General features: G+C 36.4%; 1 protein-coding gene across 2 annotated transcripts; it reads left to right on the forward strand.

Annotated features, from left to right (window-relative positions):
* Nucleotides 1-933: 933 nt before the first annotated feature.
* LOC109095269 (monoglyceride lipase-like) lies at nucleotides 934-18,040 on the forward strand. Of its 2 annotated transcripts, XM_019108961.2 has the most exons (8): nucleotides 934-1,132; nucleotides 2,438-2,582; nucleotides 9,991-10,097; nucleotides 10,916-11,052; nucleotides 13,227-13,337; nucleotides 14,178-14,267; nucleotides 14,694-14,909; nucleotides 16,014-18,040. In XM_019108961.2, the coding sequence occupies exons 2-8, from the start codon at nucleotides 2,458-2,460 to the stop codon at nucleotides 16,128-16,130; spliced, it is 903 nt and encodes a 300-aa protein (XP_018964506.1). In that variant the 5' UTR covers nucleotides 934-1,132; nucleotides 2,438-2,457; the 3' UTR covers nucleotides 16,131-18,040. The 2 variants fall into 2 exon arrangements, with proteins under 2 accessions (XP_018964506.1, XP_018964504.1); XM_019108959.2 differs by lacking the exon at nucleotides 934-1,132 and having other exon boundaries at nucleotides 1,826-2,582.
* Nucleotides 18,041-18,570: the final 530 nt, after the last annotated feature.

Genomic DNA, 18,570 nt, shown 5'->3' on the forward strand with positions numbered 1-18,570 from the left:
AACTACTGTACCAGCATATTGTTTCAAGAACAGATTATATCTTTCCTGTGACAAAAGCACAGGTGCAATTGACATACTGTGTGCACATAAAATGTAAATAAAAAATATGTTACAGACATTTCATTAGTATTGCAAGTGAACAGCATTAGTCATAAGCTTATCTCAACTTATTGAAAGACAGACAGTTGACATATGAAGATGAATGAGTTTAATCAGTCTCATTCAGTTGAAACGAATGTAAAAGGAGAGAGACAGAGAGAGAGAATATAAATTGTCAGAATACCTAAACACAGTGGCAGACCCTAAACTAAGAAAGGTCCTGACCATGTGCAGACTCTGTGACCATAACCTCACTATACAGACAGGCGACACAGACAGACCTGGCTACCAAAAGAAGACAGATTGTGTCCACACCGCACACAACATGAAGTGGAAACAGAACTGCACTTTTTAACAACATCCCCTAATTATACACAAATTAGGGAAACATTCTTCCCCCAATTCACAAAACAGCACAAAGACTTCAACCAGATACAACAAAAGGACAAAGCTGCAAGATACGTCAAGTCCTAGAACAGAACCACAAGTCACATCCGGATGAAAACACTGTACAACACACATAAACTGACATGACAGGATCCAGTCCTTCTCCCGTCTCTTTATTAGAATTTTATTAGTACTTTCGTTTTACTGTATACAGATATATAGACTCTATATGCTATATACTTCTATCCTTATGTATATTTTGTGTTAAATGTAAACATTTATATGCTTTGGCAATATAAAGATACTTTTTTTTACCATGCCAATAAAGCTACTTGAATCTGATTGAGAGAGAGAGAGAGAGAGAGAGAGAGAGAGAGAGAGAGAGAGAGAGAGAGAGAGAGAGTTCCGTATGTATGTGTGTGTGTGTGTGTGTGTTGGCGGTTTCTCACACAGCTCCACTTTCAATCTTTCTCCACCCATCAGGCGGCCGCTCAGCATCTGTGTGTGAGCGGATCAGAGCTGAGCCCAGTGCGAGAAACAGCAGCAGACCGAGCGCCGCTGTCAACGACCGGCTCCGATACCGGACCACTGACTCGAAAAGTTGACTTGATTTCTGTCTCCAGCATTCAGTCTGTAGCAGGTTCAGGTAGGTGGTTGGTTGAATTTGTTGTTGTTTAATATGTAGTAAATATGATTCTGTATTAGCCTAAATAATGGGGAATCACCTTTGCCAAGCACTGATTACAGACATATAAGCCAGACAAGCGCACCGAGTCACGGGAATTCACGTTCTTTAAAGAAACGGCGTGTTTACATATTAAGGACAGAAATCAGATTTGTTTTATATCATTTAATAGTTCTTCACTCTTTAAGGTATGACTATTTAGGCTATCTTTGTTATGCGTAGGCTACAGATAATAAAAACTAGAACGAATAAGGCACTTAAAAAGCAGACCCGTTTGGTGACATTTTTTACGGATACCGACACTTAGTCAGCCATGCATAGCATTTTAAAGAAGTATAGACATGTGAAAATAAATCTAAAAAAAAAGACAATTAGCATTGCATAAATAAAACGGCTTTAATAAATAGCCTATTGTTAATTATCATTAATAGATTGTAGACCGATAATCGATTTGCTGGCTTTTTTACGGATTATTTTTTTAACTCTCAGTTGAAAAAGGCATTGCATTTTAAACTTAACAGTTAGACAAACACATAGACAATGAAAAAATATTATAGACAATTAACGTTCTTATTTTTGTTACAGTGTAATAATTGTTAGTTATTATTGTGTAAAATTAATAATCAATTCTGCATTTTGGTAATGCAAACATAATATTCTTTATCTGTCGTAAACAAAAACAGCTTTTTGTCGAGAACTATGTAAGATGTAGGCTAATGCATGAAAACATCTAAATGTGTGTCCTGTCATTCAGTGTTTCTCCGGATTGAGAGAATGGACCGCTTAACTGTGCCTATAACAGTCTAAATAAATCAGTCAGTGCTGGCCTCGATTCTCTATCGACCCAAATAAAAGGATTGGGCTCAAATAATTGGCAGGTCGATGCATTGGCAGCTTCTCTCACTGTCTCCCACTTGGCATGCTGACAGTCATAAACAGTCCCACAGTGCACGCGTTTTGTTCCTGCCTGTTGGAAACTGCTCAATGCGCTGACAATAGACTCTCTTTGAATCATCGGTCCGTTTAAAGGCGCGCGCGTGCTTGTGTACATGCTGCTCAGGACAGTCACAGTGTTATCTCTCTCCGGTCCGCTCTGACGTAAGCGACTGTCATTTAAAACATTCTGCCGGTCGCTGTACGTTGCGCTGAACCAGATGAATGAAATTCCCGGAATGCATACTATGCTAGCCACCTGCCTGTTAGTCGCTGCTGTTTCATACTGGTACAGCAGCGAGCTTCTGACAACGCTCCGTCTGTTTATTTCAGTCTCAGCTCTCTGCGGGGACATGCCGGAACCCGAGGGGAATCGTCTGTCACCACAAGGTGTCCCTTACACCGACCTGCCGCACATCGTTAACGTCGACGGACTGCACCTGTTCTGCCGTTACTGGGAGCCCGACAGTCAGCCAAAGTAAGTGCGAGACATTCATATGCAAAACAGACACAGGTCAGGCCTCTTGGGATAAGCGAAAGATCTTCCCGTTGCAGCCTCCAGTAGAGAAGGACGAGAGGCTGTTTGCGGATGTTTCCTTACGCAGCCTGTTTTTAGCCCACTTTGAAGAGTCTGCCTTTCAATTACTTTCTATTATATTACTTTAAAACGCGACACGCATTCATAACTACAAAGGCTATAACAGAACAGGTTCATATTTGCGGTAAACGTTAACAGTGGGTCGATCTGCGGTTTTCTGCGAGGTTCTCTTTTGTCTTTTTTGCACACTGTTGGTCCATCACATGATGTCTAAGCTGAGTGAAGAAATAGACGAGGGAAGTTTCTTGTAAAATCCTGTTTTTAAAGTTAGGAATATGTAAATGTACTACTTAAGAAATTATTCCACATATAAACTCAATAAAGAATGCAGTATGTTTTAATGTTTATTACAAACAAAAATAATTTATAATAATAATTAATAAAAAAATTAATCTTGTCATACAGTATGAACAAGTGAGTAATGTTTCTAATTTATATTTCATGAAAAACACCCTCCCCAAAACTTAAAATGATAACTTAAGAGAATTCAATGAAGGATTCAGATTGTTATCTCCATTTGCTGATGCTGCATCCTAAATTGCTTCACTGCCATGATTCACAGCATCTCTTCTGAAGCCTCATGGGATAGTAAAGTGTCCATGTCTGGATATTTTCGGAAGTAGTAGGTCCTCTGGGTACATTTTGCCTACTTTTTCAAGAATATTTGTGACATAATACTTGTCTGTTTAGTGAGAAAGTAGGCATATTTGGATGTATGATGAGTCTTTTTGAATGATTCTTTAAAAGATGTGTTTGTGAAACACACTGGATGTGCTGGATGTGACCAATCTTCTACAAAAAACTGTTTTATTTTACACTCAGCTATCCGGCTTCTCATGGGCGCTGCCCAGTTGACATCCCATGCTGTGCAAATTAGCCAACATAGTAATCGTTTATTTTTGAGAGAATTTATATCTTACAGGCAGGGCCTGCTTTCACTTACAATAGTTTTCAAGTGATATAAAGCCAGTTTCTTATAAACATTATCTTGTTAAATGACTACAATATTCTGTCCTGAATTACTAAAAGTTAAAGTGAATGAGAACTGGGTCCACTCAGTATCTATGCGGAGAACGATGAAAGGAATGTCTTGGTTTTCATGAGTAGAAAGCCCCTGCTCATGGCCCCTTTATGTCCACTCATAGACACACACTCTCACAGTACAGATCTGCTACACTTTTTTTACTATAGTGTCATCAGCTGTGGTTCTCCTTAGTCATTTAAAAATGTCAAATTTTTTAGTGGGTTTGTCAGATGCTTCCATCTACATTACAGTTTTTAAAAATTGCGTAGACACTTAAAGTGGTAGTTGAGGCCCACTCGGTGAAACCATTCACTTATATACCTAATCTTTAGGCCAAGCCTGCAAAACTACAAGCACATTACATGCTTTAAACTCAGTTTGCTATTGTAAAACAAATTTTTGCAAAACTCTAAACACAGTTCTCTACATTACACATGTCATTTAAAAATAACAGCTCTTTTTGTTTCATTTGGGAAACACTGCCATTTAAATGGCGCACTGATGAATATTTATACCCCAATCAAATCAGGATTCTTCTATCTCATCCAATCATAATGGATACTCAAGATATGTGTCCATTTAAGGTGTCCAACTATGTCCCCCAGATGCATTTCTAAGTATTTAAAGGGGTCATATGATGCAATTTCAATTTTTCCTTTCTCTTTGGAGTGTTATAAGCTCTTGCTTCTGCATGAAGAAGATCTGTAAAGTTGCAAAGACTAAAGTCTCAAATCCAAAGAGATATTCTTTATCAAAGTTAAGACTCTGCCACGCCCCTCTTAAGCGGTTCATTCAAACATGCCCCCACATCTCTACGTCACTATGTGGAAATATTTGCATAATGCCACCCAAATGTTCACACAAAGAAAGAAGGCATGGTTTCAGTAACCGCAGTTAGTTTTGAAGCAGCCATGTCAGGGAGATGCTGTGTGTATCTAGGCGAAAGCAAAAGCACATTATTTGGCCTTCCGAAAGTAGATGCATTTAGAAATCTTTAAGATTACTTACAACAGAACAGCAACACATTTTATGGACGACCGTTTTGTGAACCTAGGAGAGGAGGTAATTCTGACTTTGCTACAAATCTGGCGCTTCTGAATCAGCTACTGTAAGTAGCCTATGTTTTGTTATTATTTTAAGTATTTGCTGTTGCTATGTTTTGTTTTTGTTTTTTGTGTTTGTTTGTGTGTGTGTGTGTGGGAGTTTTGGGGGTTGTGTGGGTGGCTGGGTTGGTTCAGCTGTCTTAACCGTCCGTGGCTTGTGTACTGCAAACACATACATGCTTTATCACTGTGTCTGTCACGCAACTCTGTTTCCCTTTCGGGCTTGAACTGATGGTAAAACTAAGGACATTAATAACTGTCTTAACATTTATTTTGAAAGATGAAGCTCGCGATTATGGAAAGGGGCATTACATTTCCGACGAGTGCTTGTGGTGTTCGGCCAATCACAATGCACTGGCCAATTGTTGACCAATCAGAGCAGACTGCGCTTGTCAGAAGAAGGGACTTTGTAGAAAATGGTGCGTTTAAGAAAGGTGGGGCATAGAGGACCTACAATAATGTACAGTATTTGAAAAATAATGTGTTTTTTGGACATTAAAGCATGTCAACATATTCTGTTACTCCAAATACACAAAATAATGAACTTTTTTATTTTCATAGAATGTACGTTTCTTTTCAAAGCCTCTTCTAAGAAGCTAGGTATAAAATAGCATTTCTCATCTCACACTTGTCTTGCACACAAACACACATAATAAACAGATTTCCTGTTATCTCCCAGCTCATCAAAAACTCAAGCATAGATGACCGAACTGAAGCACTCAGAGACAGTCTAATGAACACTCTTTAGTACAGTAAACAAATACTACTCCTACTAATAATAATATTTCAGATAAAAATGAAATCTCCTCCACAATATATATATATATATATATATATATATATATATATATATATTAATATATATATATATATATATATATATATATATATATATATATATATATTTTTATATATATATATATATATATATGGTCTCCGTGATTTTGCCAAGTAAGACATTTTTCCTGGATCAACATCTTTTGATAATCCTGGATCAACATTATTGTCCAAAAATATAGACTTAACCCAATCCTTACCCCTAAACCTAACCCTACACATAATTTATTCCCAAAATCAGTGGGAAATGATAGCTGATTAACAATGGTTTAAATGCACCTAACCCTGATTGTAAGCCTAAAACAGATATTTCCTGAAAAGTTATATCTCAAATCTGATTGGTTGATTGGAATGTTGTTCCAGGATCAACAAGGATGTTGATCCAGGAACATGTTGTGAAATCATGCTCACTTGTTAGAGTTGCTGTAAAGCAACTTTAACAAGTGAATAGTGTCATTATACAGCTTAAGTCAGTTCAGTATTGATTAGTTCAGTTGCATAACTGTAAACTTCATCAGTTGTACATACATACTGTATATACAGCGTATGTGTATATGCATGTATGTGCGAGTACTGTAACAAAACCCTGTACACTCCACTGCACACTGAACAAGCGAAAGACACACGAGAGTAGTGTTTTACATTTTTCACATCTGTGTGTAGTTTAGCGTGTATGTGGCTAATTATTTTATGTTTTTGTGTAGAGTTACTATATGCAAAAATGCAATTTTTAGAAGAGTTAAAACAGTTTTGAATGAAGTGTTTGCTTTTGCAAGATACGTGTGATGGTTTGCATGTTGTGTGTGTGTTTTGTGGTTTTGTGTGTAGAGTTTTCAGAAATGGAGCCATAGTTAAAAAAAAAACTGTGTGTAAGCTTTAAAAAAACCCCTGTAAGATAGGCAGTGTTTGTGTGGGTGTCATGTCAAGCATGTCAAATTCTCTATGCATACTGTTACAGAGCTGTTATTTTTCCGTCAACTATTCACCCTGAAGTGGCCATAGTGCGGCCCAGGAGAGCATGCCGTTACCATAGTTACCACCTCTTCCCCTCTCTCAGACTAATTTGATCTCTAATGCTTGTCAACTACAGTGTATATGACAAGTGTGTGTGTGTGTGTGTGTACATGTTCATGTGTGTATATAATAAGAGTAAATTGATAAACCACAAAACCATGTGATCTTCAGTGATCTGTCATAAAACTACAAATATTTTGTTTTGGGAAATGGAAGATGTAGCTTCCCATGTAACTGAATATGAAAGATTCAGAGCAGCTAACACGAAGGTTATGCAGGCATCAGACATGTTTATATCAAACATCTGAAGCAACGCTACCAGGATCCCCTCTGCTGCACTCTGTCATTCTATTTATGGTGAAATATTTAGCCTGTGTTTGATCGTTTGAAGGTTCTGTGGGTATGTTTACTAGATGTTTAGAAGCATCTCAGCTTAGGGCTGTAGGACATGGAAATTACTGAATGCTATGCATCCTGCTACAATAAACTTATCCAATATGTATGTTTTTTTTTTTTTTTTTTTTTTTTTTTTTTTTTGTAGTAGTGTTATGTAACATTATCTGAATGAACCCAAATAACCCAAATTTGAATCCCACCTGACAAGATTACACGTTTAGTGTAGATATTTTATATAGTCTAAATCAGGGGTTTTCAAACCCAAATATGATCCTTTTCTTCCTAAAATATAAAGGCATGTGTATATTTTATGTATAAAAAACTGTTTATACTGTATGAGGAAAATATTAATATATAAAACAATCCAAAAGTATTATTACTAATATAAAGGTGATATCATAATAAAACAAAATATAACAATTGTTACAAAAAAAGTAAAAATCAGTCTTTGTCTTCTGACTTCATAAAACTAGATTCAGAAAAACAATTTCTTACTGTCAATACACTAAAATTAATCTTCATAATTTCAGTCTTTTTAAAAGCAGAATTAAATAGTAATGCTAGCAATTTTGGTAAATGTGTACAAAAAATCTTTACGTTAAACATATTTCATTAATATCTGACATGTTAACATGTTAAGTGAACATGTTACCAATGACAGTCCTGAAAGTACATTTTGTAAAATAATTTTTTCTCTTAAATTGGTTGTGGACCTCCCAAGCACTCACTCGCTCGACTTCTAACCCAAACCTACTTTTGAAAGTAAACATGAATGTAGTAAGGTTGTCTGCTGAAAGTTGAACTTCCACTTAAAAGAAATGGCATGACAGACGTGAGCAGCTGAAGAGTCAAACTGTTTACACTGAGTTCACCACTTCACTGCTTGGTTTAACATTTAACAGAACTACTTTGCTTACAGCCCAGACATCATCTCACAATGTCCTTTTACAGTCGCTTACATTGCACATGTCCAGTGCTGATGCCACCAGATGCAGCCAGCGAAACAGAAAGTGGGTGAAAGTTGAAAAGACCACAGTAGCCCATTGTATGACCCCAGTAATGATTGACAGATCGCTCAGTAGATAATCTGGGAATTGAACCCATGCAAAGTACTGAAACACAGTCCGATAAATTGGGTCATGCTGGTCAGCATGGTTCATTCTCTTGTGTCTAATGGCATTTGGAGAAGAATTCTACTACCAAACATGGATATTTATACAGCTGTCAGTGCAATTCCAAATTAAACACACAAATTTGTCCCTCACAAGTATAGCCCAGATTGTACAGGCGCCAGTTTTTTCAGTTCTGTTTATCTCCACTCTGCCCTTGATGCTTGTTACATTGTAGTTTAACTATACTTTAGATCTGTTTTTGTAATTCCAAAGACATGCACGCACACACACACACACACACACACACACACTCTAGAAAACACACACAGTAGTCTCTCTGTCTGCCTCGCAAACTCCATTCTCAGGGTTTAAGGACAAAAGCTTTTTGATCTAAGGATGATCATAACCACAAACACACACACAAACACTTCCATTTTTTCTTACACCAGGTTACCAGCTCATAGATTGAGACTTTTTAGTAAATACATTTCTGTATATGACAGAGAGATGGATAGAACGATTAGCAGTTTCTCCAAATAGAAGTAAAGATGCACACTCTCGGTCCTTTGAGACCATGTGAGCCCATTATACATTTACAATGACTCTTTTTGTTACTGATTAGAGGTTGCATTGAGGTCAACAAATCTGCACAAGTTTAGATCTAATAAAGCTATTCCCCATATCTCTTTTTCTGTCTCCTTCTGCCTAATTTTTTTATGGGTTTTAGTGTGTATGCTACTAATGAGCACATCTTGTTATTCTGGTAGGAGACTGTTAGTAGGGTGTGTCTGTATTTCGCATGTGTTGAGAAACGGTTCTCAGTAATATCGGTTTTAAAATACTAGAACCGAATGACTTTCGCTTCTGTTAACAATTGCACATGAATTTTCCAATGCAAACCGAAAACCTTTTGACAAAGTTTCCTGCACTAGTTTTCATGAGAAATCGGGTCCCCATTAGGACTTCAGGCAATCCCATTTGCTCAAAGAACTTTTAATGGGTACTTTCTTTAGTGCCTGATTACAATTCCTATCACATCACGTTATAATATGTCTTTAAACTACATTAATGGCCTTTAATGTCTGTTTTAGTCAACTTACAAGCATAGCATACAGATACCCGATTAGCCTGATACCTTTAGCTTATACACTACGCATTTGCTATTTGTTTTATTTATGCTATATCGTAAACAGTTAAATAAAAATTCAGTGTTGTCTGTGTCAGATAGTTGAGACAATGGGACCAGTGTAGATCAATTACCGAAGGAATAAATCCAGTTATTCGGTTATTTTTAGAGAATCAAAAACATTCAGAGAAACCAATGTAGTCCCAATTCGAAATGCCCAAATCTGAAATGACAATTGACTCAAAAATAGTCAAGTGAGGATTGAAACACAGAACTATTTTTGATTGTTATGTTGTTACTGACAGGTTGTTCATATGACAACATGTAGTTACAGTTGACAGTTTTAGCACAGTTTTGTCAGTAGTATTTTAGCAAATAAATAAATAAAACATGTTACCACATTTTGGTTTGTTTAGTATTGTTGTTTAATAGGATTGCTTTTATGTCAAATAGACTTTGAAAAGTCTGTATAAATACACAGTTGTAAATGTATGTTGTATTGAAATGATTTCCTTATTTGGAAACAAAATTTCATTCATTTCTTTCTTATAAGTAATAAATAAATTGTTAATGAAACCATTCAGGAACTGGAATTGTTAAAAGGAATCAGAACCAGATTTGTTCAGTTCTTTACAATTCCCTTCCCAAATCAATAATCTGTGTTTTCCTCCACCAGGGCGCTGGTGTTTGTTGCCCATGGAGCAGGAGAGCACTGTGGGGGTTATGCTGACATTGCTCACAGCCTGACCCAGCATGGTATTCTGGTGTTCGCCCACGATCACGGTGAGTGGCAGACTCCTAATCAACAGGCTAAAATCCCTAACACAGAGATTTGTGGGTTAGCAACAGTGCAGCAGTGTTTGGGTGGTGTAGGAGGGCATGCTCTTTATGAGGCTGTGAGAGGGTGGGGTGAAAAATGTATTTACTCCCACATATGATTCCTTGTAATTCCTCCACCCATTTTACTGTCATTAATAACAGATGTTGTGGGCATGGACATTCTGGGTTTAGAGTGGGGGATGGAGTTAAGAACATGTAGAAAATTAAATGAAACATGTAGAGAATATAGAAAATAGCAGGTGTTAAAGCAGTTTTATGGCAGTTCCATTGTAACTAATGATTTACACAGAGAGACAGCAAGCCGCCTTGTGATGAGCAGTTGGGGTTGTGTGAGTGTGTGATTTGACTGTCTGGTGTCTCGGTGTGAGTAATTGGTTCTGTTGAAATACAACAAACAGAAACCCCTACAATCAGTCCCTCTCTATCTGTTTCTTTCTTTCTGTCTCCCTCCTCCTCTAACATACAGTCTCACCTTTCAGTATGTCTGTATACCACATGCTTTTTGAAATTTCAATTCTATTCTGTTCTGTTCTGTTCTGTTCTATTTGTTTGTTCAATTATTCATTTTATGTTAATTTTCTTGACTAAATAACATATCAGCTGTTTGCCAAAATTTCCTTAGCTATTTGTGAGCTGTTGGCATGGTGTTGTGAGTGACAGTCCTCTTTTAACTCCTGTTTAAAAGGAAAGGTCATATACAAAGACACGAGTTGGGGTAAACAAATGTTTGGAGTATAATTCTCTTTCTCTTTCTGTCTCAGTTGGTCATGGCCAGAGTGAAGGTGAGAGGATGGCTATCAAAAACTTTCAGATTTACATCAGAGATGTCCTCCAGCACATTGACATCATGAAGGGCCAGTACCCCAATCTGCCAGTGTTCATCATCGGACACTCAATGGTAGGACACCGTCAATAGATTTTGAAATCAGTTTGTTGTGTTTTTCCATAAGCAAACAGAGGTCAAATGCCTTTTATATGCCTGTTCACACCAAGAACAATGATTCTCAAGATTAGATGACAAATAATCCTACATTTTCATTGTAAAAGCTATGACTGTGAGTGAGAGTGAATATACGTTAATGTAAGAGAAAGAGACCATACTTGTATTTCCCTAACCAGCAGGAACTTTTTGCATAGTTAAGCATGTGATCAAAATTTTGGGGTATTTTAATATTTTATTTTACATATTGATTTGTGTTGTATTGAATTCATGCCTTCATGCAGCTCTGTTTTTGGCAGCCACCAACAAGTGTGCAAATGTCTCATTCATATTTACATGTTTCCTATATTTATATTAAAATTCTTTCTGAGAATCAGACAAGTCACAGAAGATGTTAATATTTTTGGAGGGAAAATTTCTATGCTAATATTTAACGCTCTGTTTAATAGCTATTCCAAGCTATTTACAACTGTTGGAAAAGATAAAGTAAACTATTTTGAACTGTCTGTGACTCATGGGATGGAGGCCACAGGAAGACCATTTGCTTTTGCTTTGTTGCATTTCCAGTGTTCAGTATGTGTTAAACCCAAATTTGCATGACTGAATGTAAACAAAAAATCCAACTGGAAGCTCTTTTCCTTTGTTTTTTGCTCAAGAGTTCCAGCTGCATACTCAAAAAGCTTCATGGACCCTAAAGACTAGAAATGTGTCTGGATGTGTCTGCACTGTATTTCTGTGGAACATCACTATCGCAAAGTTGGGATTTTTCTGAGATAGTTGTATGGTATAAATATCCCACCGCACAGGTGTCCTGGTGAAGAAATCCTTTATATACAGTTCCACTCTCTAATTAAGTATCTTATGTAATACCAGGCTGTTTGGTCCTTATATAAATACAGTCTTTAATAAGAAATATGGAAAATGAAATGTTTTTACACAATGCTTCCTGTAAAAGAAATTTCCAGTTAGGTTTGTCTTGTTACTTCCAGTCGTGGGAATATGTATCCTTGTAATTATCACTTCCTGAGACCTGAGGAACTGAAGCTACTGGCTGAATAAACATTTGCTTTCCTGTCACATGTTTACAGATGAAAACAATCAGTATCATATAATGATCTCTGTGTGTGTATGAAGGAAAGGCACGTACAGATGCAAGCTTATGTAAGTGTAATTATCTGTGTGTAGGTTGTGCGTTTGAAACTTTATTCCCAGTTACTCCCAGGGATGTAAAAATTGCAAATTAAAAAGCAATTACCTTATATAATCAAATCAAAGCAGACCACCTATTTTCTTGATGAAGCTTCTAGAGTTAGTGTGCATTTGAAGTGTGTCTCAGCTGAGTGTGTGTTTGGGTTTGTATGTCTGCTCTAAGTGTTTGTGTGTGTGCGTAATTGGAGTCTCTTAGAAATGTGGTGGGAACTGTTCTTTAATCTCTCCACCTCTTTTGAATCCTGGCCTCTACTCATGAATATTCATAGATAGGATAGTAATAGAAACAAGATAAAGAAACCAGAGGAGCAGAGCATCAGAAAATTACAGATTAGGGGTTTCTCACTCATATATACTCATGTGAGGATGGAAAACATGTTTATTGTCAAATTAAGAGTATTGTAGATTATTTTTCATCCAGTGTTTAACCAACAGAATATTAATGCAGGGTTTGTAAACTTTTTGATACAAAGGACACCAAAATATGATGTTCAGCTTGCAATGAATGCCCTTCCTAAAATATAAAGACAGCTATATATTTCAATGTATACAAAACCCAAAAATGAAGCATGATGTTATAAAAACAACATGCTGTTTACAAAATTAAATAATTGGCCTTTATATTATATTTACAGTGAACAACTTTTAGAGTACTGTTAAATGTAAATATAATATCATGTCCCCCCTGACAAAACTATATGCAGTTTTTTTTTTCTTATTGTTAAAAACTAAGGATGTCAATAAAATAAAATAATCACAGTTAATCTAATAATTTATGATTTGTCTTAACAAAGCAGAATTAAACCATAATATCATAAAATACATTCCTGTACCCTAGTTTGAAAACTCTTGTGTTAATAGAAAGTAATCACAATTAATATAATAATTATTTGTCTTAACAAAGCAGTCTTGTTTTACTACAGGGAGGGGGCATTTCCATTCTGACCGCATGTGAGAGGCCGCAGGATTTTGCAGGTGTGGTTCTCATAGCCCCCATGGTCCAAATGAATGCTGAATCTGCAACACCTTTCAAGGTAAGAAGTCACAGAACATGCTATAGGGACTAGCAGCTTGATTAGTTTCGGGTTTGATGAAGGCCTGCCTTCCGAAAAACAAAATGTGAAGTGATTGGTTAGCTGTCTCAGTGCATTGTGATTGGCGAACAACTTAGACAGTGTTTCAGTACTGCGTCACCCCTTGCCAAAGCAGCAAGTTCAGTCTGCTCTGGCATAGTTAAGGATGGTGTCAATATTACCATATCAATTTGAGCTGGTTTCAGAGCCCGAGGATATTGAACAGGATCCTTTGCACGCACTGATATTGCAAGACATATCAGAGTGGAATAAATACGAAATGGAATGAAAATATATATTTCAGTACTTTCTCTCACAGTTATATCACTAAGTATTTATACTGTAAGCCTATATTAATTGCGGGCAATCGGGGAGCCCTTTGGATTGGACTTTGAGATTTGTAACTTTGTAACTTTTTTATGCCCAAACATACACACTGACTAAACTTCAAAAAGTGAAAAAGCATAATAGAACCCCTTTAATATCCACCACAACTGAAACATGAGGCTGTACTGTATGAAATGCCATTTATGGATCAGTATTTTATCTAAAGCAATAACATTCATACATTTAAGGTGTGGATTAAGTCCAGGGCTACTGCCTGTTTATCCAATATGTGAACATTGTTATTTTTGTTAGCTGTTTAATTTGTAAATTTGAGAATGTTTCTTTAATGTTTTTTAAATGTGTAAATTAAATAAACAAATATGTAAATTCCGTCATTCAGTAACTGATTCAACAGAAATGTTCAGTTCTCTGTAGTAAATTGTCAGTGTTTGTGGGTTTTTGGTTTCTTTGCAGGTTTTCCTGGCAAAAATTCTAAACCGCTTGACTCCCAATCTCTCTCTTGGTTCAATCGAATCAAAATGGATCTCACGGGATCCCAAACAGGTACAGGAATGTATGTCAAAGGTCTTCTGTAGAAGTCAGGCAATGTATATATGCGTAAATTTCACAATGACAATTAGTGTTTGAATAGGCCTAAATAGACAATCTGGCAGCGTTGTTTGTGTTTGCTGTTAAAACAGTAGTTATACATTAAACTTACTCTTTCAGAGTAAAGCATATACCTAGTGATAACATATGAATGTAATTTTCTTCATATCTTGGCCCTGAAACACTATGTCCACAGAAACAGCTGGTCCCATTTATTCAGCCATAGTAGACAAAATAAACATCTTACAGTCAAACAGATTTAATTGTAATTGTTCAAAACCTCAGGTTTATTTTACCCTGTTTACTGAGTGTTGTCTTAAGCAAAGATTTACTTATTAGGATCATGTTTGTAATCCTACATAATCTCCATATGTCCATTAGGTGGAGGCATATGACACAGATAAACTAAATTATCACGGAGGGCTGCGTGTCTCGTTCGGAGTGCAGCTGATGGATGCGGCAGCTCGCATCAAGAGAGAGTTACCCAACATTACATGGCCCTTCTTTATTCTCCATGGCGACGCCGACAAGCTTTGTGACATCGGAGGCTCTCATCTAATGTATAATGAGACCAAGAGTAGTGATAAAAAACTGAAGGTGAATCAAACATGCATAAACATGGGACAAAAAATGCAAAAATTAGCATTCTGTCAGCATTTGCTCAATCCAAAACTGTATGACTTTCTTCTTTTCTGGAACACAAAAGAATATATTTTGAAAAATGTTTCAGTGTTTGTTTGTTTTTGGGTCCATGCAATGAAAATCATTGAGGTCCAAAGTTGTTTTGGACCCTGTTGACTTTCATTATATAAGGGGTGTCCAAACTCAGTCCTGAAGGGTCACCGTCCTGCAGAGTTTAGCTCCAACTTGCCTCAACACACCTGCCTGCAAGTTTCTAGTATGCCTAGTAAGAATCTGATAAACAAAAATTGCTGAAACATTCTTCAAAATGTCTTTTGTGTCCTGCAGAAGTCATACAGGTTTGGAAAAACATGACGGTGAGTAAATGATGACAGCATTTTTATTTTTGGGTGAGATATGAACTCAAGGCTTGACTTGTGAATATGATCTGAGCTGTTGTTGTGCCAGTAGATGTCCTGGAGATCACAGGATAACCTGATCCAGATGCACATTCATGCAGTACTCTGAATAAAAACACATGTAATAGACCCCCACCAATATTCATGCATACACTGTAAAAGAAAGAAAGAAAGACAGAAAGAAAGAAAGAAAGAAATCCTGTCATTTTTACAGGAAAAGCCAGCAGCTGTGGTTGCTGGAATAATTCTGTAAAAATACAGTAAACAATGTAAATATACAGTATATACGGAACAAACTGCAGTTTAAAATCATAAATTACAAAATAACAACAACAAAAAATGACATATTTTAAACAAGTAACGTTAAATCCATCAGCACTTTTCTGTGAATTATATAGACCACTCTGCTACTAAAATGTTTTGTACCTTTAACATATAGTAACAAACACTTCCAAAATACATTTAACAGTATTTTACTGTAAAATTACATGAAATGTAAGTTACATGAAACTGTTTTTCCCTGTATGTACTAAGGGAACGTCCTGTTTTAACAAGTTATTAACTGTAGTATTTTTACTGTCTTTAACAGTTAATATTACAATAATTTTGTACAGTGTATTCCTTCCTAACCCACAGATCTGTGTGTTTTTGTGACAAACAGGTGTATGAAAAAGCTTACCATGCCCTACATCATGACTTACCTGAAACAGTTGAGTCTGTCTTAAAGGAGGTGAGCACTTGGATCCTGGAGAGACTCCCCAGCCCTCATGAGTCTTAGCTGTCAATCACCGCATACACAGTTGCCTAAGCCCTGCCCTCTACCCAATCTTTCATCTCTATGACAAAGAGATGTCTGACTGCACTACATGCCAACAAAACTACCCTCAATCTAATTTACCTAGGCGATAAGAGGTCACTAGTAAGTGACCTTTGACCTAGAGGTCCAATTAAGCTTTAATATGCCCAGTAAGTGTTCTGTGGGAGTTTATATTCCCTGAAAAGCAATCATCATGAGAAATATAATGCAACCGGTTGCCCTGGTGCTGAGCTCTCTTTTGTGTTGCCATGGTAATTGAATGTAGCTGCAATTTGTTCTTTGTGATGTCCACTGCTCATAAGAGATGCAGTGCTGCCCCCGCTGGACAAAAGCAGTACTGCATTCTGCTGTCAGCTCAGTTGCCAAGGCAACTCAACATTATATTGCTTATGGCCTGGCAGAAAAACAAACTGAAACTACACAATGAAAATACATTTACATTTAGCAGACGCTTTTATCCAAAGCGACTTATAAATGAGGACAATGGAAGCAATCAAAATCAACAAGAGAGCAATGATATGCAAGCTTTAAGACATTCAGAGAGCAAAATGTCTGCTTGGCAAATTTAACATTGCACTTGAAGAGATCAATTAGACGATCTCTACAGACACATCTATGCAGGAGATCCCACAGATTCCCATATATACACTATATATACCCACAATAAGGAGAACTGGAAAGGTTTTTTTTGTCTGTTAGAAATTTCCTTTTGTGGTTTGACTGTTTCAAACACCTCGGACTGTTCCATTCTTTGGAGTAAACAGGGAAGTGGCTGTTCTGCGGCTGGATTTACTTAATGAAACCTATTTACAGCTGATACTTTATTATGGGCTCTGGAATTTTAATATCGTATTCTTTTATTTTTACAAGCATTTCGTTACTTTGACTACTTTATTAATAATAAATATGTTACTGTTGAAATTATAATATGTTCACAGTAGCTTTTGACCTCATTGTGACCTCAGGGTATGCATGGGGTTTGTAGCTCTAAAACAACATGAAATTGTAAAAGGTCAGTCATTCACACCAGCTTAATATTTAATGTGACTCTTTTGATTCAGACAAAGGAGAGTTTTGTTACAGAGATTCGTCTGTAATCCTCCAAGGTTTTTTTATGATTGAATATAGGTCAGTGAAGGTTTTACTAAATGTGCCATATTTTTAATGGAAGCAACAAGCAAAAACTTTCTTTAGTTTAATTTTATAGACTGTCATTGAGCTCTCGGATTTAGATCAGTTAGTAATAATACTGCTATCTGTGATGTGAGCAGAAATGAAATGTCCAGCACAAGATTGTAAATAGTGTGCATGTTTGTTGAGAGAATATGTAGAGAGAAACTATAGTTTGGATGTTTGTTTCACACATAGGCATTTTATTAAGTATATTGTCTCTCAATCATTTGAAATGAATCACTTGTAAATGAAATGTACTGTATGTAACACATCTTATGAGAAATTGTAGAATAACTCAATCTTTATCAGCGATAATCCTCTGTGACTTTGACTGTTTCTGTAACTGTTATAAAATCTTCCTAAAGTGGAAGTACTAGGAGCACTGTGATTGGAGGAGCGGCTAATATTCTCAAGGACATTATCTTTACATTAGGCAATAATGAATTCATTTGGATTAGAATTGTCCATTTGAGTTGCTTGCCTTTACTATGGCATCAAAAATCCTCTCCTACAGTTGCACTGTCCTAGTGAATGGCACATTTAATATATAAAAGAGTTCTGAATTCTTGCACGAATACTGTAATTTATTAAACACAGAAATTAAAGCTATAATGTGATTTAAATAATTCTCAGTATGGCAATTTTACAGTCTCTGAATTATAAAGTCTATAAAATAATAAAATTTAAATGCTAAATAATAAGTAGTTTCTGTGGATTTTTTATTCTTCAGACTGATCCCAACACAATGGATTTTACCTTTGCTCCCCTGTCTGAGAAATGTCTTCTATGTTTATATTTATTATTTTATTTTATTTTATTGATTGATTGATTTATTGATTGTGTGCCTTTAACAGTGTGCCTTTTATTCATTGTGTGTTAATGAATATTAACAGATGATCCCACCCCAGTGATGTGCCATGACTTGGACCATATGGTCATGAGTTATGATTAAGCACCAAAAATCCCCTAGAACCCTTTCTATCCAGTGCAACAGAGATTTGTGGTTTGCCAGTGCCAGAAATAATTATGCCTGGAAAAATAGTTTATATAGTCTCCAGTGAAAATACATTATAAGGATCTTTTTTAGTAACCATAAAAACTAAACTGCACTCTGATTTGTTCTAGAAAATCACACATCTGTTATTCCAGTGGGCATGTTTCCCTTGGTGCACCTCTGTCCCAGTTTCTACAAGGCAACAGGCTTGTGCTTTTAGTCTTTAAACTGTCA

The sequence above is a fragment of the Cyprinus carpio genome, chromosome A8 (genome assembly GCF_018340385.1).
Source record: "Cyprinus carpio isolate SPL01 chromosome A8, ASM1834038v1, whole genome shotgun sequence".
Classification (NCBI taxonomy): domain Eukaryota; kingdom Metazoa; phylum Chordata; class Actinopteri; order Cypriniformes; family Cyprinidae; genus Cyprinus; species Cyprinus carpio.

Bases quoted from the DNA above. Each gene is read 5' to 3' on its own strand.
- LOC109095269 (XM_019108959.2), top strand. From the start codon at position 2,326: ATGAATGAAATTCCCGGAATGCATACTATGCTAGCCACCTGCCTGTTA. The intron at 11,053-13,226 runs GTAGGACACCGT...GTTTTACTACAG, and splicing joins TCATCATCGGACACTCAATG to GGAGGGGGCATTTCCATTCT. The intron at 14,910-16,013 runs GTGAATCAAACA...TGTGACAAACAG, and splicing joins GTAGTGATAAAAAACTGAAG to GTGTATGAAAAAGCTTACCA.